Source organism: Martes martes (assembly GCF_963455335.1).
Source record: "Martes martes genome assembly, chromosome: 16".
Lineage (NCBI taxonomy): Eukaryota > Metazoa > Chordata > Mammalia > Carnivora > Mustelidae > Martes > Martes martes.
The window spans coordinates 50325882-50351492 of NC_137904.1; the positions used below are offsets into that span (position 1 = coordinate 50325882).

A 25611-nucleotide genomic window follows, 5' to 3' on the forward strand; every position below is an offset into this window, starting at 1 on the left:
ACCCTAAGATAAGATACCATGAGGGGATTGAAAGTGGGTGAGAATGAAGGATTTGGGGGAGGCAGACAGCTGCCCAATGGACCTCTGAAAACCATTCTCCTACCGTAGCTACAAACTGCCAACCCAAGTGGCCCACAATGGCGAATGGTAAAGAGGCACAGGAATTTCCCAGACTCCTCTAGGGCTCTGTTTAGAGGGTATTTGAGGGGCGCCTGGGTGGCTCAGTGGGTTAAAGCTGCTGCCTTTGGCTCAGGTCAAGATCCCAGCGTCCTGGGATCGAGCCCCGCATCGGGCTCTCTGCTCAGCAGGGAGCCTGCTTCCTCCCTTCTCTCTGCCTGCCTCTCTGCCTACTTGTGATCTGTCTGTCAAATAAATAAATAAAATCTTTAGAGGGTGTTTGAGGCTCAGGTGTAGAGGTAGCTTACAGGACAGAGGAGTCACTGAAGAAAGAAGTTTTTGATCCATGTGAGAACCTTGCTCTCGGCTGGGTCCTGTCACCTGTGGCTCAGAACGATCCACCGCTTCATGGCTCAGCACCCAAGGTTAGTGAGACCTCCTGCCAAGAGCCTTTGAACCGGCTGAGGACAAAAGTGTCCTCTGTAGTGGACACATCAGGGCACAGAGCTCCAGCCCCCAGCTACTCCACCCCTCATGGTTCTGTGATGACCTTTGGGACTCTACCAGGCAATGAAATGTCTCACAGCTAATAAAGTCAGCACATTTCATGTTGGGCTGGGTGTGTTACTTACCTGAGAGTCATCAGGTCCTTGATTGTGCTGTGACTCCAACAGCTGTGGTCTTCTTCGAGTCCCTCCCACAAAGATTTGTGTGTCGGGGACCAAGGTGCTCTGCTGGACCCAGAAACCCACAGGAGCATGGGGCTTTTAGCTAGGCTAGGGTAAAGGGAAACAGAGAGGGTCTGGCTTGGCCAACACATCTGTGCCAGGCCCCTGCTGACAGTTCTGTAGATACTGGTTCCCTAAGCCTCACCACAACCCGATGGGGTCGGTATTATTGGCCCTGTTTAAGAGACGAGGAATCAGAAGCAGCAAGAGGCTATGAAATTTACGCAAGCATGAGGGGGACCTCTGGGATGCTAGTACCTTCCTGCTTCCTGATCCAGGAGCTGTGATGTAAGTGTATTTCAGATGATGAAAATATGTGCACTTCTATGTGTAAATTATACTTCGATTTAAAAAAAAGGAATGAAGGGGCGCCTGGGTGGCTCAGTGGGTTAAAGCCTCTGCCTTCGGCTCAGGTCATGATCCCAGGGTCCTGGGATGGAGCCCCACATCGGGCTCTCTGCTCAGCAGGGAGCCTGCTTCCCTTCCTCTCTCTCTCTCTCTGCCCGCCTCTCTGTCTACTCGTGATCTCTGCCTGTCAAATAAATAAATAAAATCTTAAAAAAAAAAAAAAAAGGAATCTTGGGACACCTGGGTGGCTCAGTTGGTTGAGCATCTGTCTTCAGCTCAGGTCATGATCTTGGGGTCCTGGGATCGAGACCCGTGTCAGGCTCTCTGCTCAGCACAGAGTCTGCTTTTCCCTCTCCCTCTGCCTCTCCTGCTGCCTCTCCCTCTGCTTGTGCACTCTCTCTCTCAAATAAATAGATAAAATCTTTAAAAAAAAAAAAAAAAAAGGAATCTTCCCTAACATTATGGGGAAAGGACGACATGGTTTCAATCCAGGTCTGGGCTGAGAACATTGCAGTTAATCACTCCAGTGAAATGGAATTTTGTCCAAAAAGTACCTGGTCGCTAGCCCTCAGTCCTTTTTCAGAACTCCTTGAAAGAATTTTGAAAATGAATCTCTCCTATCACATGCACATTTTTAACTTAACATTTGAAGTATTTCACTGATGAGCTTAAACAATTGCAAGCATGTAATTTCTATCAATCCATTTAGATCCAAGTAGCATAGTGATTTCAAAACCAACATCATTCTTTTTTTTTTTTTTTTAAGATTTTTTATTTATTTAACAGACAGATCACAAGTAGGCAGAGAGGCAGGCAGAGAGAGAAGGGAGGAAGCAGGCTCCCTGCTGAGCAGAGAGCCCGATACAGGGCTCGATCCCAGGACCTTGGGATCATGACCTGAGCCGAAGGCAGCGGCTTTAACCCACTGAGCCACCCAGGCGCCCCATCTTTTTTTTTTTTTTTTTTTTTTTAAGTAGGATCCATGCCCAATGTGGGGCTTGAATTCATAACCCTAAGATCAAGTGTCACACGTCTGTCAACTGAGATAGCCAGGAACCCCTAACATAATTCATTTTTTTTAACTTATTTTATTTAAATTCGGTTAGTTAACATTTAGTGTAACATTAGGTTCAGATATAGAGTTCATTGATTCATCAGTTGCATATAACACCCAGTGCTCATTACATCATGTGCCCTCCTTAATGCCCATTACCGGGTTATCCCATCCCCCCCTTTCTCCCCTCCAGGAACCCTCAGTTTGTTTCCTATAGTTAAGAGTCTCTTACGGTTTGTCTCCCTCTCTGATTTCATCTTATTTTATTTTCCCCTCCTTTCCCCTATGATCTTCTGTTATGTTTCTTAAATTCCACATATGAGTGAAACCGTATAATTGTCTTTCTCTGATTGACTTATTTTGCTTACCATAATACCCTCCAGTTACATCCATGTCATTGTAAATGGTAAGATATCATCCTTTTTCATCGCTGATTAATACTACATTATATATATATGTATATATACACACACACACACACCCCACACACACATATATATATATCTCACACCTTTTTTACAGCATTCATTTTAAAAAGGCAAAAATAGGGGCACCTGGGTGACTCACTTGGTTAGTGGCTGCCTTTGGCTCAGGTCATGGTCTCAGGGTCCTGGGATCTAGCCTCATGTTGGGCTGCCTGCTCAGCAGGTAATCTGTTTCTCCCTTTCCCTCTGCCCCTTCCCCCACTCATGCTCTCTTTCTTTCAAATAAATGAAATCTTTTAAAAAATAAAAAATAAAAACACGAGAATAAGCTCTTTTTTAACATCATTCTTTTGTCTCTTTTCATAATTCCATTCTATTCCCACCACAGTTTATGCTACATGTAATTTATTTCCAGATTTAAGATCTCTTATTGATAACCTGATCATAACTGTTGGCAACAAATATATATATACATATATCTGTCTGTATATATATACACATATATGTATACAAATATATATATGTATTTGTCAAATATAATCTTTTTTTAAAAAATATATATATATATACACACATTAAAAAAATATTTTATTTATGTATTTGACAGATCACAAGTAGGCAGGCGGGGGGTGGGGAGCAGGCTCCCTGCTGAGCAGAGAACCTGATGCAGGACTCCATCCCAGGACCCTGAGATCATGACCTGAGCTGAAGGCAGAGGCTCAACCCACTGAGCCACCCAGGTGCCCCTATATATACAAATGTTAAAATTAAATTTTTGTAACCTTACCAAGCTTTAAGGATTACACTTATTAGTACAGAGTTGTTCAAAACACCAGAAATATATTTCAAATTTTCTTAAAATTATTTTTTAAAGTTTAAAAAAATTTTTATTTAAGTAATCTCTACACCCAAGGTGGGGCTTGAACTCAATGACCCCAACATCAAGAGATGGATGCTCTACCAACTGAGCCAGCCAGGGGCCCCAAATATATTTCAAAAAAAATTTTTATAGAAATTACAATTTTATTGGAAATGCATGTATAAAGGAGGGTATTTTCCTCTCATAGCTCATGTGTGGATGAATATCACTTTTTTTTATCAGAGACAAGGTTCAGCAACACTTTTATATCTATTTTTCTTTATTTTTTAGAAAACTTGTTCAAATAAGTAAGCAGATAGAACACTAAGGGGTTTGTTATATACAGCAGTCACTTAATTCTTTTTGAGTTGCTCAAAGATCCACTATATTTAAAACAATAATGATATCATCTAGCAGTCCCATAGGATTCTCCTTTGTGTTGAAAGCAAAGCATAAGAAATCATTCAAATTATAAAAGAGATGTTACCTAGATTCAGACCCTTCTCCATTTCAAACTGACGACACAGATAGGTTTAGGACTTGATTAGCTTTTGCCTTGGGCTCGTGGGCTCTGGAGGGGAAAGGATGAAATGAATGGGAACCGACAAAAATTTAGGGCCAAGCAAGTAGGGTCGCCGATTTAACTGAAAACCAACCCTGAAATTCCGAGCATTTCTAGAATGTCCAGGAAAGCGCGGGAAGTCCTGACTAAAGGTGGGTCGGTCTGCAAAGGCGCGTCCTCCGCCGGCCCTTGGGGGTTACTGGGAGACCAGCTCCCTGGCGTGCAGGGCTGTGGGCACCAGGAGGAAATTAAGGTGATTCCCACTTGGCTGGGGCCAGGCTGCCAGGCCGCAGGCCCCTGGGTAAGGCAGAATGTAAATTTCTACTGGACAGCGTGGAGAAGACTCTCAGAACGGCAGCTGCAGAGAAGTCAGAGCAGGTCACGTAGGCGGTTTCACTGTCAGAGACTTGGCCTAGAACTTAAGAGGCCTGGCATGCTGTAGCTAGCTAACTAGCCTCTAGGCCACCCACGCCCCCATTCACCCGCACTGCGCCGTTATCTCTCTGACTGACATCTTTGCCAGCCAATCACCTTTGCGGCTGAGAAAGCGCCTGCCCCCCCCCGAAGTTGGGCCGGGCAAGTCATTGGAATGACAAACATTTGCACCAATAGCGAAGGGCTTCAGAAACTACGGGCGTACTAGCCAATGAGAAGAAGGAACCTTTCAAAACGACATGTCAGGCAGCCAACGGCCGGCGCCGCTACGGGGGTCGCGTGGCTTCCGTTTCGAGAGGGCGGGGCGGGGCTTCAAACGGAAGGTGGCTGTTGTCCGAGCCGAAGCAGGTTTGAAACTGGGGGTCGGGCCCGGCAGTCGTTGTCTGTCGCCGCGGCCCCGCTTCCGGGCTAGGCCGTTCCTGCCCGCCCCCGCCCCGCCTCCCTTCGGACCCCTCAGTCTCAGGCCCGGCTCCCCGCCTGACTCGCGCCCGGCCTGCAGCAGCTCGCTGTCGTCCCGGCCCGCACTGCGGCCCCGCCGCCACCACCATGTCCCTGCACGGCAAACGGAAGGAGATCTACAAGTATGAAGCGCCTTGGACGGTCTACGCCATGAACTGGAGCGTGCGGCCCGACAAGCGCTTTCGCCTGGCTCTGGGCAGCTTCGTGGAAGAATACAACAACAAGGTGGGCCGGGCAGGGGCTCGGAACCCAGCTGGCGGGGAGCGGGCCCCGGGAGCATCCTTTCCGGGCCGGAGCCCAGAGCCCAGCACCCTGCTGCGGACTTGTCTTAGCGCCCCCGGAGCGGTTCCTCTGTGTCTGGCCCTGGGCAGAAGCTTTCGCACTCGTTGTCTCATTTAATCCTGGCAGCACTCCTGTGTAGTCAGGAGCGTAATTACCCCCATTTTACTTGTGGGGAAACTGAGGCATCGTGTGTGACTTGCCCGGGTCAGACAGCTATTTAGTGGGGGGAGATGGCTCTCAGACTTGACTTTTCACCCGAAAGCTATGCAGTTTATCACTCCAGTCGTCTCCCTTCCCGCCGCATTGCTTCAGCTGGGGGGTGGCCTGGGGAAGAGAGAGGGATGGCTATGAAGATGCTGGTGCCTCGGTTGGTGGTCATACACTTTTGGCTACACTAGGTTTCTGTTAGGGCTGTTTACTGTGCAGGCCTCCCCGCCTCCTCCCACCCCCAGGTACCCTTCATGGATCCCCCAGCCTGTCTGCCGGGAGTGTCACTGCTGTTGCTGCCTCACATCTGTCCTCTTAAAAGTGATCTCTTTTTGGAAATTTTGGTCTGTGACCGTGATCCTGCCACTGTTTCCTGAATAGAGAAGGATGACGCTTTCCTTATGTCTTCTTGGCTTCTTTCATGGTGATACAGAAGTGTAACCTTAAGTAGTAAGTTTTTCTGGACATTGACAATTTGAGGATCTTTCATAGAAGCACAGGCAGTAGGAAGCTTTTAAGCTGACATTGCAACATGAATTTAGTTTTGAAAGTTGTTGAATATGTCAGTGGGAAGAATTTTCTTTTCCTTTATCCCTTAATCTCTTCCACTTACAGTATTAAGCACTGTGAGAATGATCAGAGCAACCTAGAGCCTTGGCTAGTGGTGTTTAAAGCCTTATACTCCTTCTTGACACCATGAACACCATGACCTAAGAAGAATGAAACTTTGGGGCCAGTGATAGGCATGGTGCCTCGGCCCCAGGGGGGCGGGGCGCAGGGGGCCTGGGTGGAGTTTGGTTCTGTTTAGTGTGCTGAATAGCTGTGACATGTTGTACAGGTTAATCTTATTTCTGACTCACAGTTTCTTGTAGGAAAAGAGTTCTTTTTTACACATAAAGGTCCTGTCAAAAAACATTTGTACATTGTGAGTTTGTTTACAGTGTTCCAGAAGCGTTAGAGTCTAGGTCTCAACTTTTCTGGAACCTCCCACCCTTTTTTAAGATTTTATTTATTTATTTGAGAGAGAGTGAGAGTGAACTTATGTGTACGAGGTGGGGTGGAGGAGGGAGCGAGACAACCAGACTCCCTGCTCACCAGGGAGCTGGACGATGGCCTCCATCCCAGGACCCAGGGCTCATGACCTGAGCCGAGGGCAGAAGCTTAACTGACTGAGCCCCCCAGGCGCCCCTCTGAAATTCCCTTTGAGAAATTGATGGAAGCGACGGACCCTGATTGCCCACACATAACACATAACACACACAGTTTACACACAAATCCCGGGGACTACTTGATGATATTGAAGTCCACCCATTGTCCACAAAAAGAGTCCTGAGAGAGACATAGTTTTATTTTCTGTAATGGCTTGCTCTTCCCTACCTCCCATGGTAGTCTTCAGAATGGAATGGAATTCAAGGTCCTGATGTGGAAACTGTGTCTGTGTTAGTAAAATTGAGACTACTAGAACTATTATTTGAGAATATATGTTTTTTTTTAAAAGTAAAATATATTTTTCAAAGGGCTTGAGATTTTTTACACAAATTGATGGACTTTTTTTTTGGGGTGAGGAGGCAAGGTCTTCCAGAGTCAGTTTGGGTAAGCACTAGCAGCCCCATTTCTAAGAAAGGAAACTAAGCCAAAGTTAGGCTACTAGTGGAATCAGTGAAGTAACTGGGGTCAAACCTCACTTACAGAAACTCTACCCCAAATTTTGTCCTTTCTCTTTTTTTTAATAAAGATTTTATTTGTCAGAGAGAGAGAGAGCACAAGTAGGCAGAGTGGCAGGTAGATGAGAGGGAGAAGCAGGCTCTCTGCAGAGCAGGGAGCTGGATATGGGGCTCGATCCCAGGATCCTGAGATCATGACCTGAGCCGGGGGCAGCCGCTTAACTGACTGAGCCACCCAGGCGCCCCGAAGTTTGTCCTTTCATTTAGCAAGCTATTGGAACTCTTGTGTCAGGCACACAGGAAGTGTGGATCTTAGTAGTGAAATGTAAATTAATAATCCTAGTAGTCACACCATAAGCAGTTACTTCTATCTTAACTCACTTGCGTGATGTAGGCAACAGAGTATCTTAAAACTGTTTTTGTGCACCAACCTATCTAGGTCATAGTTCTTAACGTGTGTGTATGTGTGTGTGTGTGTGTGTGTGCATGCCATGGACACCTTTGGCAAGCTGAAGCCAATAGACCTCTTTTCATAATTACGTTTTCTTTTTTTTAAAAAGACTTTTGTTTATTTATTTGACAGACAGAGATCACAAGTAGGCAGAGAGGCAGGCAGAGAGAGAGAGAGGAAGCAGGCTCCCTGCTGAGCAGAGAGCCCAGTGCGGGGCTCCATCCCAAGACCCTGAGATCATGACCTGAGCTGAAGGCAGAGGCTTTAACCCGCTGAGCCACCCAGGTGCCCCTATAATTACGTTTTCAAATGTGTAAAATACATAAGAATATGAAGGAAATGAATTATATTGAATTACAGTTATCAAAAACATTTTTTAAAAAGTGGACCTATAGTAATATGTAAATTTTTTAGAGGGTGAGGGAAGGGCAGAGGGAGAGAGAGACTCCCTGCTGAGCTCAGAGCCCATCATGGGGTTCAAGCTCAGGATCCTGAGATCATGACCTGAGCCCAAACCAAGAGTTGGACACTTAACTAAATGAACCACCCAGGCGCACCTATACTTTTAAATTAATTCATTAAGTTACACCATCCAGTGCAATTATTACTATAATTTTAAAGTAGTGATGAGGGTAAATAGCATTTTAAGATGGTTCGTTATAGTAATGTGATATGATAAAAATCTGATTTCTGTCAGTGACAAAGTCAAATATTGACATGGCTATAAGTAGCTGCCTTCCTTCTTTATGGAAGGAAATGCTAAATTTCAGTCAAATGTTAGTGAAAATATGAATATGATTTTCCAATTCAAACTCATGGACCTCAAGTTAAGAAACCTTTATGTAAAGGATCTGTGCCTGGGGGCTGGTGAGCAGTAAATACCTCTTTAACACAGGGTCTTTTAGGCTCAGTTTTGGAAAAGACTTTTGCCAAAGAGGTGCCAGACTTCACAGTTTACAGGAATTTAAAAGTTAACTGGTTTTTTCGGTTCTTTGTTTTCTGCTTGCTGTCAACAATAATTGCCAGTAGAGGGCAAAATAAATGGATGCAGCTTTTAACATTGGTGAAAAAGCCCAGAAGTGTTCATCTTTCTTACCCTGGAGATACTGACATAAGAATACATGATAATAATTCCTAAAAGTTTCTGTAGTAATGTAATCATGTTTTTCCTATAGTAAAATTACTTGTATTTGGAGAATAGATTTAAATTTATTTATAATTCAAGAACAACTTGACTTTCAAGTGTTCCACTTTCTGAATAAATTTGGGAATTGTTTCAGAGTAAAGAACTGGATTCCATCAACTACACCTAGAATAGTAAGTCCCATGATCACTAATTGTGTTTCATCTTTTCTCTTATGGTCTCCGCTGGGGGATATAGCAGCACTGGTGTTGGAATGGTGGTTCTCTAAATCGTAGTGTGTATCTGACACTCCCCTGAGGGATTTGCACATTCCTGGGCTCCACCCCTGAAGTTAACAGATGCTCAGCTGATTAAGAAACAGGTGGTACAGATGGCACTCTAAGAACATTACCCTGGGATTACCTTGACATCTGCTGACCAGAGGCAGAAATCCTATCACATCCACCTGTGCATTGATTCTTCTCTTCCGTCCCATGCAGAAAGCTCCGTTACCAGATGCCCCTTTGACGTACTTTGTGTTAGTCCTGCCTCTTCCCAGTTTGTGTGGCCTTGGGCAATTGTTGTCATTTAATTCAACAGATATATATGGACACATATTTATGTATTTGGGGCACGCTGATGATACTTAGTAACCTTCTGTAGCCTTTGTTAGCAGATGTGAAATTGACAACAGAAAAGACTAAAAGTGTTTTAGTACACCTAAGGGTTTGTGAGACTTGGAATTTTGCAGTGCTCCATCAGTCCCTGGCAAGACTGTAGCAGGAGAATTTAAAATATAAAACTCTTCTGGTTTTAACTTCCTCCTTTCTTTCTTCTAGACAGTGAGAGTACTAATTCCTCCATGGGACTACTGGATTAAAGTGCTGCAGCTTTATTACTTTTTGTCCTAACCTGGTTCTTACAGACTTACTGGAGGTGCTGTGATTTGAACAAGGACTGAATCTCTGTTCTGTAGGTAGTCTGGCTTGCCTGAGGCCAGGATGACAGAGCTGATTGGTTAGCCTCTGAGCCAGGAGCCAAAGGGGTAGTATGCCAGAATTCATCTCAAAGTTTGACAAGGCAGGACTTTCTCTGCAGACATTGATCAACAATAATCAGTCAGGAACAGGCTTGAAGGGAGGACAAATGGAAAAGATTAAGAAAAGCTGGTTTATTCTCTCAGGATTTTGCTTAGCTAATTTTGGTTATATTAACAATGATAGAAAATGTTGCACTGACTGGAGTGGTATATTGCTTTGCATAACTTGGGGGCTTTAAAAAAAAATTAAATATATACAGGGATGTCTGGGTGGCTCCGTTAATTGGTTGAGCATCTGCCTCTTGATATCAGCTCAGGTCTTGACCTGAGGGTTTTGAGATCTAGCCCCACATTGGGCTCCATGCTGCGTGTGGAGCCTACTTAAAAAAAAAAAAGAAAAGAAAAGAAAGAATTTTATATATACATACACATGTTCTGGTACTAGCAGTGTGTGTAATAAAGTAGAATACACAGGTTCCTCCCTCAAAGAGTGTCTAATAACAAGATAGACATGGTACCTTTTAAATTTTTTAAAACATAACATGTGTGTAATGTGGATAGTAACTTATGTTGTTATTCATGAAAGCATTTGAAAGTGAAGATGTGGCCGTGTCTTAATAAATATTTTATATCGCATATAGCTTCTTTAAAGGTTTATTTATTAGAGAGAGGGAGGGCGTGTGCACGCGTGCATGTGAGGGGGCGGGGTGGGGGCAGGGGCATAGGGAGAGAGAGTCTCAAACAGACTCCACACGAAGCGTGGAGCCTGACACGAGGCTCTATCATGTGTATATCCCATGACCCTGAGACCATGACCTGAGCCGAAACCAAAGTTGGATGTTCAACTGGCTACGTCACCCAGGCATCCTACATATATGCTTCCTAAGAGACATCTGACATAGTAATACCCACAGTTTTAAAATAAGTAAAAATAATTTTTACTGCCTTTTCTTTTTAGGAACTTTTTTTTTCACATGTTGGAGTAAAGCATTGTGAAGCAATAGGTGCAGAAAGGTGGTAGAAATGGGAGATAAAAGTTTGATAGGACAGGGAAGACATAGCGAAAAAGGGACGAGGGCAACCTAAGTGTTGACAGTAAGATGTTTAAAGTCAGATAATTTTTCCTTATGCTCCTGATGGGAACTGAGGAAGAACAGAAGGATAATGAAGATCCCATGCATATAGGAAAATGCTAAGAAAGGAGATCTTTGGCTTCAGATTTTAAACTCATACAGTTCTCCAGAATAGGATTTTGACAGGCAAAATCAGCAGTCCTTTGTTTGAGACAGTGAGAAGAGGGTGCACAGTCTGGCAGCAGGCACTTCTCCATTTGACACCTTGGATAAGAGGGGTGCTGAGCTATACCAGGAGACACATAGATGTGCCATCTTCTCTAGAAGCAGCAGATAAGGCAGGTTGGATGAGAGGTTGAATTGTGAGCAGCTTGACAGTTTATCATCCCTATTGGCTGGGGAAATGCAAAAGCTTTGTGTGTTTCTGTTAACTTGGAACATGGCACTGGCTTCTCCCACAGGGGCTTCCTTCAGAGCACATAGGAAGAACTTGCCTCAGTCAAAAGGAACCAGCACAACAGCTCTAGAAAGATACTATAGAAAAGAGGAAAATATGGGAAACAAGTGGCAGGTAAAGTACCCACACTAGAAAAAATGTTTGTTTGTTTTTTTACCTCATATACAAATTAATGGCCAGTTCTGCATAAATTCAAAGAACTTAAGGAAATAAAGAACTCAAAGCAGAGATACAGAAGATCAGGTAAAATAAGGCACAGTGGCAGGAGGAAATGGAGCCACAGCAGGTAGAGCCCAGGAAAATAGTGGAAGAGAAGACAAAAGTTACCACAGAATTAAAAGCCACATTGGAAAGAGAATAAAAACAAATACAAACTGCTGAAAACTTAATGAAGGATAAGAAAGATAGGTTGAGAAAATGAAATGGAAATGAACAACTGACTATAGTAGATGCAGAAAACGAAGAAGATATAACTTAGGTATAATTGGTGTCCCTGGAAAAAGAAGACCAAGGAAATGAAACACAAAAGCTCAAGTATGTAATTAAAGACTTTATGGAAATAAAGGTTTGAAGAAATGAGTTTGAGCCATCTTTCAAGAAAAATGGACACAAAACAATTGACACTGAAAACATTCCTAGGAAAATTACTCTATTTTAATCATGAAGAAAGAATCTTGGGCAGCCAGGCAAAACAGTTGAGTTCTCCTGAAGAGGAGAGATTAGGCATACCACATTTGATGACACCAGGTAATGGAGCAGTGTCTGCAAATGTGCAATTATTATAGATTGTGCCCCCTTAAATACCTGAAAATATGCTTAAGAATATATAAGATCTATGTTGTAAAAATAATGCACTTTTTAAAAAGATAACTCAGTTTATAAAAATGGACCTCTATTAAGAAAACATTTTTTAAGGGAAGTCAGTTGATTAGGAAAAATTATTATATATCAAAGCTTAAGGGAAGATGAGAAAACTGAGGCCCAGATATGATAAATGACTTGTCCAGAGTGATATAGATGGTAAAGGCAGGACCAGAATTGGAATACTGATTGTCGCCAGAGCCTTAAAAATAAATTTATACAAATGTCAAAAAAAAAAAATTTATGAGGAAAAAGGATGTGTTGAAAAACAGAGGGGAACAGTTGCCCTACCAGAATAGAATAAATATACTGGAATTGGTATAGTTATACCCAGAGAGATTAGTGGAACCACATAGAATGTTCCAAAGCAGATCTGAGTGTATATGGAAATGTAGTATGTGGTAAGATAGAACCTTACTTAATTCACTAGGAAAAAAGATAATAAATTTATGGCATAATTAGCTGTCCATCTGGCAGAAAAACTTAGAGCCTGCTAATTCACTTTGTATATGAAAATCAATTCTAAATAAAATATTTAAGTGTTAAGTCTCACAAGCAATAATAAGAGAAAATGGACTAGGAAGTTTGCACTGAAGCAGTGGGGGTGAGCAGAGGAGAAGGCAGTCTTAAAACCAGTCATTCAATCCAGAGTCAAACAAGGAAGAGATTGACAGAGTATACTCCATACAAATAAAACATTTCTTTGTGAAAAATTAATGCTGTGGACAAAGTCAAAAGACAAATGATAGGCCAGGGGAAATATTTTCAAAACATGACAGGTGAATGTACTTAGTGTGATAGAAAAATGGACAAAGTGGGATACCTGAGGAGTGGCTCATTTGGTTAAGTGTCTACGTTTGGCTCAGGTCATGATCCCATGGTTCTGGGATCAAGCCCCACATCAGACTCTCTGCTTAGTGGGGCGCCTGCTTCTCCTCCCTCTGCCCGCCTCTGCCTACTTGTGCATACTTTCTCTCTGTCAAATAAATGAATAAAATCTTAAAAAAAAAAATTGGACAGGGGCGCCTGGGTGGCTCATTGGGTTAAAGCCTCTGCCTTTGGCTCTGGTTATGATCCCAGGGTCCTGGGATCGAGCCCCACATCGGGCTCTCTGCTCAGCAGGGAGCCTGCTTCCTCCTCTCTCTCTGCCTGCCTCTCTGCCTACTTGTGATCTCTGTCTGTCAAATAAATAAATAAAATCTTTAAAAAAAAAAGAAATTCTTTAAAAAAAAATGGACAGAGTATAAATAGCCTTTCAAAGTAGTGAATGCAAACAAGTGCTCAATAAATAGGAAAAGATGCTCAACCTCACAGGTAGTTAAGGGAAATGAGAATTGAACTTGTGACTTTTTTTCCTTTCAAATGTATAAAAATTAAGTTAACTGCTTAAAGTGTCGTTGGTGGTATGAGGAAATGAACACTTACATATGCCAGTAGGAGTCTGAATTGCTACAGCCTATTTCGAAAGTAAATCAGCATCCCTTAAAATTAAAAATGCACATACCTTGGGTTGCCTGTCTGGCTCAGTTGATAGATCGTGTGACTCTTGATCTCAGGGTCGTAAGTTCAGGTTCCACATTGGGCTTGGGAATGGAGCCTACTTAAAATTAAAAAAAAATAAAAAGGGGCACCTGGGTGGCTCAGGCCATTATTCCCAGGGTTCTGGGATCGAGCCCTACATCAGGCTCTTTGCGGGAACCTGCTTCTTCTCCCACTCCATCTGCCTGTGTTCCCTCTCTCGCTGTGTCTCTCTCTGTCAAATAAAATAAAAAATAAGTTAATTAAAGCAAGTATTGCTGCATTTAAATAAAATATGCATACCTTCAAATACAGTAGTCTCATTCTTGAGATTGGCCTCCAGAAGTAAAGATCTTACATAAGCACATATGTACAAGTCATGTAAGTAGTGGCAAAAAAAGGGAAACAACATACATCATTAGGGAAGTTGTGGAGCCACATAATATAGTATATTTATTCTATGAAATATGCGTCAATTAGAGAATGATTTGGATCTATGTATTAACTTGAGGGATGTCCTTATTTTGTCAAATTAATGAAAAGATTCATAACACTGGATATAGTATTCCATTTTTCTGAAAGTTAAGGGTAAATCCTACATTATATTAATATATATTGTATATATTTGAGCATAAAGAAGCAACGTAGAGGGGCGCCTGGGTGGCTCAGTGGGTTAAAGCCTCTGCTTTCAGCTCTGGTCGTGATCCCAGGGTCCTGGGATCGATCCCCATATCGGGCTCTCTGCTCAGTGGGGAGCCTGCTTCCTCCTCCTCTCTCTCTGCCTGCCTCTCTGCCTACTTGTGATCTCTGTCTGTCAAATAAATAAATAAAATCTTAAAAAAAAAACAACGTAGACTAAATAATTGTGATATATTGGAGATGGGGTGGGGGAGAAGTTTTGCATGTTTTTTTGTATACCTATACTTTGGTTTTATACACTGGTCATACATTTTATAATTCTTTTACAATCTAAAAAAGTTCATTTAAAAAATAAAATAAACCCAATTGACAGATCATTAAAAATAAATAAAAAAGAGAAATCGCTTAGTTAGAACTTGTAAGTCTGAGCAAGAAAATAATAGAAGATATAATGGTAGGGGGTTTAGGGTAGAATTTTGGTGTCTGAATTTTACCAGTCACCCCCTTTCCCCTTGGGACCTTCTTAACAAGGAAGTTATATACGAATAATAATAATAATAATAGCCAAGGGAGAAATCTAGCCCCACTCTACTAATGAGTGAACGAGCACCTCCAATCTGATGCTACTCCTTGGTGAACTAAATTGGAGAAATGCAGATTAGCCTTAAAGCCTAAGTGAGACTTGCTGCTTTTCCATCTAATTTATGGGCAGACCCAGATGACCTCACCTATTCAGCTGAAGGTGGAGAGAAGCTGGGGCAAAGGATGCCCAGACCCATAATGAGCAGGCTGGTTTGCCTCTCTATGTAGGAGCAGGATGGGAAGGAGCAAGAGTGCAGTTGAGCCTGCCTATCAGAGCAGCAGTCCCCCTAGTGAGGCATGTCCATGTGCCTGGCTCAGGGCTTTGGCCATCTTAGCAGTTGGAACTAGTTAAGGGTAGGGATGCAAGAACAGAACTCCTCACCCTCGGTATTTCTTCCCATGGGGACAGGACAGGAACGGAAACCGCCCCCCTCCTTTTTTAAGATTATTTATTTATGTGAGAGGAGAGAGTGCAAGCAGGGGCTGTGGAGGAGGGAAGGGGAGAAGCAGACTCCCCACCGAGCAGGGAGCCCAGTGTTGTGCTTGATCCCAGGACCCCAGGATCATGACCTGATCGGAAGGCAGATGCTTAACCAACTGAGCCACCCGGGTGCCCTAGAAACTCCCTTTCCTGTGGGCATAAGTGGGCATATGGGGTAGGAAGTGAGGTGTAAAGATCGAGAGTGCTACTAACAGTTTTTTTTAGACTGTAGTCAGCCTAGATAAAGCATGGTTTTAAGGCAAAACAAAGTGTCAGATTTTAGTAGGAAATCTGAATAATTAAATTCCTGAGGGTTTTTTGAAGAATTGAAAATGTAGCCAAGGATCTACTCCCAAAAAGGCACCACCTCAAGAGTCTTATGGGCAAATTTATCAAAGGCATAGTAACCGTCTATAAGAGTTCCTATACATCAAGAAGAAAAATGTGGACACGACTCAGTAGAATAAACTGGGCAAATGTTTTAAGTTAGTGTTTTTTAGCATAGTGGTGAAGAGCTTGGGCTGTGGGATAGGATTATCTGTATTTGTATTATGTGTATTATCTGTATTTAAAAGGCAGCTTCAGGGGATACCTCAGTGGCTCAGTAGGTTGGGTATTCTACTTTTGATTTCGGTCACGTCATGGTCTCAGGATTCTGAGATTGATCCCCGAGTGGGGCTCTGCCCTCAGCTTGGAATCTGCTGGAGATTTTCTCTCTCCCTCTCCCTCTGCCCCTCCCCAAGCACGCACACATGCTCCCTCTGTCTCTCAAATAAAGAAATAAAATCTTTAAAAGGCAGCTTCATGATTGTGGGCAGGTTACTTACTGTCTCTTTTATTCAGTATCTTAGAAAAGTGGGAAGAAGAACAGCACCTGGGTTGTTGTGAAGATGCTGAGAGGGTTAGAGGTAGTGCATGTACAGCAGTAAGCCCAGTGCTTGTACTTCACACGTCTCGTAAGCACCCACACAGTTAACTTGTTACTGTTAATCAGAAGTAGAAATAGTAAACATGCTGAGCTTCAAGAGCAAAATGGTGAAATACCCTTTGTATCCATCAGATTAGCAAAAATGTAAAAGTTGTTTTTAGGTGGTTTTTGGCGGGCGGGCGGGGGGGTTGTTTGTTTGTTTGTTTTAGATCTTATTTCTTTGACAGAGACACAGTGAGAGAGGGAACACAAGCAGGGGGAATGGGAAAGGGAGAAGCAGGCCTCCCACGGAGCAGGGAACCCGATGTGGGGCTCAATCCCAGGTCCCCAGGACCTGAGCCAAAGGCAGCACTTAATGACTGAGCCACCCAGGCGCCCTGTTTTCAGTGTTTTAAAAGTTATGGTGAGGGGCGCCTGGGTGGCTCAGTGGGTTAAAGCCTCTGCCTTCAGCACAGGTCATGATCCCGGGGTCCTGGGATCGAGCCCCGCATCGGGCTCTCTGCTCAGTGGGGAGCCTGCTTCCCCCTCTCTCTCTGCCTGCCTCTCTGCCTACTTGTGATCTCTGTCTGTCAAATAAATAAATAAAATCTTAAAAAAAAAAAAAAAGTTATGGTGAAATTGGCACTCACACACTGTTCGAGAAAATGTAAATGGAAGCAACCTTTCAAAGGCCTTTGGGTCAAATCTATTAACTTTTTTTTAAGCTTAAAACAACACATATTATCTCATAGTTTCTATGGAACATTTAAAATGTGATGCAACAGTTATACATCTAGCAATCTATCCAATAAAACATTTGCACATGTGTACACAGTATTGTTTATAATAGCAAAACAATGGGTTATAACCACGATAACTCTGAATGGTAATAAATTATGGTGTGCTTAACATGGCCTGCTATAGAAGAATAAGGTAAACCTGAGAAGACCTTCCAGGATAAGTTGTTAAGAGCAAGGTGCAGAATACATTTTGTGGTCCAAGCTGCTTTATGTTTTTTAAAACATCTCATCACATACATATGCATACAAATGCACAGAAGCCCATTTGGAAAGATACACATCCAGCTGGTTTGAGAATAAGTTGAATTGGGGGTGGAGTTAATGGGAGACTTTACCCTCTGCTCTCTATTAGGCGAATATTCACAGAGAACTTCCATTCTGTTTCATCATCACATTTTAAACGTGTGAGTATCTGAACAAAAAAACTGAATAACAGTGAGAGCCAGTTGTTATTCCTCTGAATACTAGGTTGGCAACTTAGAGCAGAAGACCTAAAGTCAGGTTAAGGATAAAACACAGGTCTGTGCAAACACATGAAGTCTTTGGGAACATTTGGGAAAGATGAAATCCGAGGCATTACTTACTTCTTCCCTGGGTTCGGTACTGTTGGTGCAGAGGTTATCAGACCTTGCTGAATCAGTCACCCAGGGAGGTTCTTAAGAATATATTCCTGGGCCCTACTTGACACTTGTTGAGTCAGAATCTTGGGCTAGAGTTGGGGGTCCCAGCTCCAGGTAAATTTGATGGCCAAATTTGGAGACCACCACTGCTGTCTGTAGTACAAGCAGAAATAAGACGGGTCCTGTTTTTAAGGCATTTACTAAGTGAAATAGCAGAAGACAGCAATCTAAGTACTTTGATTTGGCAGTATGGGGTTACTCACCAAATGGATGGTACAGATCAGTGCCAAAAGAGCACTGTACCAGGAAGACTGCAAGTGGTTTATGGAGGAGGTGAGACATAGTAGTAATATTAAAAGCTCATACTCTGGGTATGAGTATATACTAGCCTAAGCAGAGAGTGTTGCAAAGAACTCTTAGGTAACTGTGAATGTCTTTATTTTAATAAATTTAATAAATTTTAATTTAAAATTTTTAAAATTTTAATTTTAAAATTTAATTTAAATTAATTTAAAATTTAATAAATTTTAATTTACTTTACAGATGGGAAAACCAGTTTAGCAAAGTTAAGTAACATGTCCTACAGCTAGCAAGTGGTAAGGAAAGGGCCCTGGTTCCTGATGCCACTGTGCTGTATTAAAATTGGGTGGGATTTAAGTCGATGGAAAGGAGGTAGGAGGGTTTTACAAGCATAGAGGGCCCTGTAAGGAAAGGAATCTGAAAAAGATGAGAAGCAGTGACTAGATAAATTAAGAGTGGAAGTGGGATAGGCTAGGGCTGGGCGTGAAGAGCCTTGAATATCTGCTTAAGAGGATCCAAGTGGCAAATGCTTGCAGGATCTGACATTTCAAGGTTGAAGGGAAATCTCTGATGACTTGAAAGGTAGCTTTTAGAAGGAAGTGTAGTCTCACGGTGTTCTCTGCATGGTTAGGGAGATTTTGTCTCTTGCACTCGGTGCCATATCCCCAGCACTTAGAACAGTGTTTGGCACCTAGTAGCTACTCATTAAGATTCATTGAATAAGTACCTGAATGAAATACCTGGCTCAGAATCTATATGAGAGGCTTATTCTTTACTCTGCCCAAAGAGCCCACAGATTTAACCTCTCGTCTGTTTTCTCCTTCCTCCCCCAGGAGGGTTGATGCAAATTTTCACTGTTCCATCTAGAATCTTCTTTTTTATGCATTATTTTCTGGAAAATTCTGAATTCTCAAAGAACTGTTCATTTGGTCAAAATCCCTCTTGTGGCCACCTGTGGTTGCCCCTTGCCATTCTCACTATCACCATAGGCCCTTAACCTTTTCCAGTTCTCCTGCCACCTTCTCAGACACCTTCACAGGGGAAAGCCCAGCTAGGTCCTCAGTTCACTTTCAGGGATCTGTAGCCTGCCCCAGGCACACCTTCCCAGGCCCGTCTGTACTGTTCTCTCAGATAGTTCCTCTCAAACAGATTTTCATGCTGCCACCAGCTAGGTCATTTAGTTTGTCGCCTTAGTACATTGATTTGTTCTTTCTCTCCCATCTGCCTGGGGTGCCGTCCCTTTGTTCTCTGCCTCCCCAGAACCTTTCCACACATTTTTGAAGACTGCTCAAGTCCTACCTACTTTTCCTTTAAATTATTGCTTTCTTCTAAACTGTTAACAGTTAACTATGTTATAAATAAGCAGCTTATCATGTATTACCTGTGATATCACTTTTATTGCTATCTTAGGGATTGTTATTGTGTTTTAGGACAGTGAGTTTTTTTCTCCTTTTATATCTTCATACATCATCTCCCCTAACACATTATATTTTTTGGTTTTTGAAAGCCTGTAGGTGTTCCATAAAAATGAATATTTAGATTAAGTCATTATGAAGTTTTTAAAAGACATGGATGGCAAGATCTATAAATATACATAGAAAAATCCTTAGGTATCTACCAAGGAAGCTGTTAAAACTAATTACTAATTTACCAAAGATACAGGATTCAAGATTAATGTACAAAAGTCAGTTCTATATAGTGCCAATAAACAATTGGAAATGGAATTTTTAAAACAATTTCTTTTATAACAGGATAAAAAACACTTAGGAATGAAGTTAGTGAAAAAAGTGGAAGACTGGTACATTAAAAACTCCAAAACACTGCTGAAAGAAATTAAAGCCTAAATAAATGGAGAAATATGCTGTTTATGGGCTAGACAACTCATTATTGTTAAGAGAGTTTTCCAAACTGATTTGTAGGTGCAACACAATCCCAAGCCAAATCTTAGCAGGCTTTTGGTAGAATTTAGCAATCTGGTTCTAAAACTTACACAGAAAAGCAAATGTATGGAATAGCTAAATCATTCTGGGAAAAAAAAAACAGTTTAAGAACTCACACCATCTGGGGCACCTGGGTGGCTCAGTGGGTTAAAGCCTCTGCCTTCGGCTCCGGTCGTGATCCCGGGGTCCTGGGATCGAGCCCCGTATCGGGCTCTCTGCTCAGCGGGGAGCCTGCTTCCTCTTCTCTCTCTGCCTGCCTCTCTGCCTACTTGTGATCTCTGTCTGTCAAATAAATAAATAAAATCTTTAAAAAAAAAATAAAATAAAAACTCACACCATCTGATTTCAGGACTTCACTGGAAAGCTGCTATAATCAAGACAGTGTGGTGCTGGTAAATAGATAGGCTTATAGATCAATAGCTCAGAATAAGAGTCCAGAAATAGATACACAAATACATGGTCAGTTGATTTTCAGCAAAGTGGCCAAAGTAATTCAAAGGAGAAAGGATAGTTTTTATCAAATGATGCTGGGACAGTCAGACATTCATATGTAAAAAAAACGAACCTTGATTCATACTTCACATCATACAATGCAATTAACTTGAAATGGATCATGGGCTTAAATGTAAAGCCTAAAACTACAAAACTTTTAGAAGAAAACATAAGAAAAAATTTGTGGGCTGCAGTGGGGCAAAGATTTCCTAGCAAGGACACAAAAACCTTTAGTTAAAAAAAAAAAAAAAGCAACAATAAACAGACATCTTCAAAATTTACAATTTCTGTTCTTTGGGGCATCTGGCTGGCTCAGTCTGTAGAGCATACATGACTCTTAATCTCCGGGTTGTGAATTCGAGCCCCATGTTGGGTGTAGAGATTACTTAAGTAAATAAAACTTTTAAAATAAATAAAATTTCTGTTCTTCAAAAAACACTGAAAGAAAATGATGGAACAGCTGTAGACTCTGGAAACATAGTTGCAAAACACATAACTGGGGCTTGTATCCAGATCATGCAAAGAACTCTCAGAACTCAGTAAATAAGAGAACAGCCTGGTAAAGAATGAAGTGAGACTATTCTGTATGATTCCGATTTGGTGCATACATGTCGTAATCTACAGATCATACCAACACAAAGGGCGAACTCTAAACTATAGACTTTGGGTGATTATGTATCAGTGTACATTCATCATTTGAACGAATGTACCATTTTGGTGCTGGTGCTTAGATAGTGGATGTGGTGTGTACATGAGGTATAGGAGGTACATGGGAACACTACTCTCTGCCCAATTTTTCTGAGTCTAAAAAGCCAAGTCTTTTTTTTTTTTTTTTTAAAGGACAAAATATCTGAACAGGCTTCACTGGAGAATAAGCATATCTTATTCTCATTAGTATCTCATTAGTGAGAAAATGCAATTTAATATATTGCTATACACCTGTTAAAATGATTTTTTTTTTTTTTTTAAAGCTGGCAACACCAAGCTTTGACCAGGGATGTGGAGGGTGTGGACCTCTCCTATATTAGAGGAGTGGAATATAGTGGGGATGCAGGACACAGCCACTTCAGAAAACAGTTGGCCGTTTGTCTTTTAATCAAGTTAAACCTACATTTACAACATGACCCAGCAGTTCTACTCTCAGTTGTCTACCCAAGAGAAATGAAAGCTTGTCCAAGAAAAACTTATGCATAAGTATTCATAGCAATATCTCTAATGGTCCCAAACTAGAAATAACCTAAAAGGTAACCAGTTGATAAATGAATACATAAATTACAGTATTTCCACATAATGCAGTGTTTTCAGCAATGAAAGGGAAGGCGCTACTGATACACCCAGTAATGTGGACGAATCTCAGGAGCTTTGTGCTGGAAGTAGCCAGTCCCAGGACTCATGACCATATGATTTCGTTTGTATGGTGTTACAGAAGGGCCAGAACTACAGATCAGTGGTTGCTTGGGGCTACGGGTAAGGGGTTAACTGCACAGGAACCCAAGAGAACTTTTGGGGGTAATAGAAATGTTCTGTATCTTAATTACCATGGGGGGTTTCCCAACTGTATACCTTTGTGCATATACACATTCTGTGTCATTGAACTGTACACTTAAATGACTTCTACTGCATGCAGCTGTACCTAAATAAAATTGTTTAAAAAAAAAGAGGAAGAAGTAGGAAGACAGTGGTATCTAAGACTGAAGTTAGGCAGCAGTAGTAGGAATTCTGTTTTTCTTCAGTCCGGTTAGTGCTTATCCACTTACTATGGATCTTTACCAAAAATTCCCCATTCCATCTTCCAGTCAGTGAAAATCAATAAACAACTATATACCAAGTGGCATTTCTTACTGAGCCGGACTGAGTTTGACAGAAAAGAATGGAAGTTAATATTGGTCCAAATCAACTCTTAAGAAAACGTGGCTGGAAACCGGGGAACTTTGCCGTCAGTGGCAACCACTTTTTTGCCACTTACAGTGGGTTTGGGTTCTTTCTGGGTAGGAGGGTGGAGGGAGGGGCAGAAGGAGAGGAAGAGAGAATCTTAAGCGGGCTCCGGGTCCAGCTCAGAGCCTGATGCGGGGATTCAGTCTCACAACCCTGACTGAGATGATGACCTGAACTGAAATCCAGAGTTGGACCCTTAACCAACTGAGCCACTCAGGTGACCCAGTGGTTTGCTTTCTTGAAGGCTCCTTTGACACATGCTTATGTGTAAGTACAGGTCTAGGTGAGGCGTTGGGAGGTAGGGGGAAGGATCCGAGGTATTCGATACTGCTCCAGAAACACAAATGTTTCTCCATGGCTCGCTTTGGTTGTGTTACAGGTCCAGCTTGTTGGTTTAGATGAAGAGAGTTCGGAGTTTATTTGCAGAAACACCTTTGACCATCCGTACCCCACGACAAAGCTCATGTGGATCCCCGACACAAAAGGCGTCTATCCAGACCTACTGGCGACAAGTGGCGACTATCTCCGTGTGTGGAGGGTGAGCAGGTGTTCAGTCAGCGGCCAGACTGATGGGCTTTCTCCACGTTAGCTGTTACTAAGCAGCGTTGAGTCGCAGAACTGACTGGGGTTGGAAGCAGCAAGTGTCACTGTAGCCCAGGAGAAGCAAATGGGAGTGATTCTGGAATGACCTTTATTGGTTCAGCAGATTCCCCAGGAAATCTAGCCGGGATTCCTTGAAGTCCTGCTGTGGTCAGGCCACAGTCAGCCCTGGAAACTTGAGAGGCTCAGTTAACCTGGTGAAATGAAGAGAACCTTCTCTGGGTGGGGCGGGTAGGAGGCGGGGGGATGCTTGAGGCTTGTTACTCTGTCTACAGCCAAGATATTTTTGAGTAATTTAAAAACAAAATACCAGGCCGTTGAGTCTAGTTAAGTGTGTGAGTGGACCGTGGAGCCTCACGTCCTCTCTCGGCTGAGCGCATCCGTAGCGGCGTCTCTTCTGGCCCGGAGTAGTGCCAGGCGGGGTGCGGAGGTTCCAGGTCGGGCAAGGTGAGGAGACCGCTCCTCTCGGAATGTCTCGGGGTGAAAATTGGAAAAAACAAAGCGGGACAGAGGAGAAAGCTTGGAAAGAAGTAGCGTTTGGGGGAGTTCCTCTGGATTTTATTACTCTATGATAATAATGTTTTTCTCCTGTGTCTTTTGTTTAATAATATATTGTCTAAACAGAGCTTTTAAAAGTTTTCTGTGAAGATAAGACTGGCTGATTTTTAAAAATTGTTGTTCCTTCAGGTTGGTGAAACGGAAACCCGGCTGGAATGTTTGCTAAACAATAACAAGAACTCAGATTTCTGTGCTCCTCTAACTTCCTTTGACTGGAATGAGGTGGATCCTTATCTGTTAGGTAAGGGAGCGAGGGGGTGCATATTCCTTTTTGAAGAAGCAGAGATGCATTTCCTCAGATAAAACACTGGGCCTGTGGTCCATGGACCAGCCTAAAACGGGCCAGAGGGAAAGAGGCCAAATACGGAATGTAGTTATTAATTCCTCGTATGGATCTGAGCTTCCCATGTGTGTATATCTTGTCTCTCCAGTCAGCAGAGTCTGAGGTCCTGGGGTAGGGATTGAATACTTGACTCTTGTTGCCTAGCAAGTATCTGTGGCATGTCGTCTCCTGGGTTACACAGAGCGGTAGACACAAGGAGGGAAGCCTCACTCCTGTCAACCACTGACTTGCACTGGTTGTTTCCAGGTACCTCCAGCATTGATACGACTTGTACCATCTGGGGGCTGGAGACAGGGCAGGTGTTGGGGCGAGTGAATCTTGTCTCTGGTCACGTGAAGACCCAACTGATCGCGCATGACAAGGAGGTAATGATGCTGTTCCTCTTTCTGCTTTCCTCAGCTGCTTTCTGTGCCTTTAGTTTGAGGTCAGACCACCCTCTCACTGTTGTGCAAAGTATGTGGAAAATCATAATGCCGATGTCTTGTTGAAATTGAAAATGGTAATATGTCAAAATAGTGAAAAACAACACTGTTGTAAACTAACGTGTTTTTTTGGCTGATACAAGCAACCCAATCTACATATATAGTTTTTGTGCCAGAGATGGCTGTTTTGTAATAATGAACTCTCTTAGTGGACCTGATGGGACTGAAAAATAACACTTATCTTGAAATATATTTACTTTTTGGAGGGGAGGGAAGTGGGGGAAACCAGGAAGAGGGAAAATTTCTTGGCAGACAAACCTAAATCATCGTTTTTTCTCTCAACTTGTTTTATGAAATTCTAGTATGTTCCTTAATACTTTCAGTACAATCTGGAATGGAATATGGTTTATTTTCATGGTGATGTTTCTCCTGTGTTCGTTGGAAAAGCCGAGGAGAGCTATTTGTGATTGTGTTTTGATCAAAGCATTCTTCTGAGGAGAGCTTTTGGAAACTGGTCATAAATTTTTTTCCTCCCAGAGCCACTGCATGTTTCTTGTACTCTGATTTCCTGTGGGTCATGTTTCTTTTTCTTTTCTCCCTTACCCTGCTCAGCAAGGAGTATTAGTACAGATAAAAGGAACGCCTTGACCTCAGGTCAGACACTTGAGGTCCTCAGCATGGGAAGATGGTGACCAGGTTATCACTCTTAGAAAGGGATTGGTCTTTGGCTTTCTGTGCTCCTCAGGGTAAGCTCTGTTACAAGATTGCTCAACTTAGCTGCTGCTAAGCCAAGGGGCAAAGGAAGAGTTTGTCCGACAGAGAGGACCAGTAAGGAACTTCTGGAAACCCTCTTGACATCAAGTGGAACAGGTTGCTACATTTTAGTTCTGTGACAACCTCGTTTGCTCTTCTCTGTCAGGGTCCAACCCAGAAGACTGCAACTACTCTAAATATTTAAACTTGGGATTTAACCTAGGGCATTGCTCACACAGTTGATGGTGAAGCTGGGAAGCCACACTGGCAGCAGTGAGGTCATGTGGAGAATAGGAGCAGGAAGCTGCTGCTGTCTGTAGGCCAGAGGGGCAAAGGGAGGAGACAGGGTTCCTGGAGCCCAGGGGCTGGGTCTCCCCAGTAAAAGCTACAACGGTGGAGGGGACACAGACATGGGCAAAGACACTTGAGGGTACAGAGAGAGGGAATGAGAAATACCTTAGCTTCTCCCTAGGGCAAGGGCCAGGGACGGATCTTAATGGCAGACGGGCCCTGGGCCAGCACCCTGGCCTTGAAGAAATAGACCTGGGAGGGTGGCTCTCAGAGACACAGTGACACC

General features: G+C 42.7%; 1 protein-coding gene across 1 annotated transcript in view; it reads left to right on the plus strand.

Moving 5' to 3' along the window:
* Nucleotides 1–4842: 4842 nt before the first annotated feature.
* DCAF7 (DDB1 and CUL4 associated factor 7) overlaps nt 4843–25611 on the plus strand; it is a 30813-nt gene continuing 10044 nt past the window's right edge. Inside the window, exons 1-4 of the mRNA XM_080827208.1 lie at nt 4843–5212; nt 22738–22896; nt 23646–23757; nt 24106–24224. Coding sequence (XP_080683334.1) covers nt 5075–5212; nt 22738–22896; nt 23646–23757; nt 24106–24224 — 528 coding nt within the window. The 5' untranslated portion in view covers nt 4843–5074. The remainder of the gene's footprint in view (nt 5213–22737; nt 22897–23645; nt 23758–24105; nt 24225–25611) is intronic.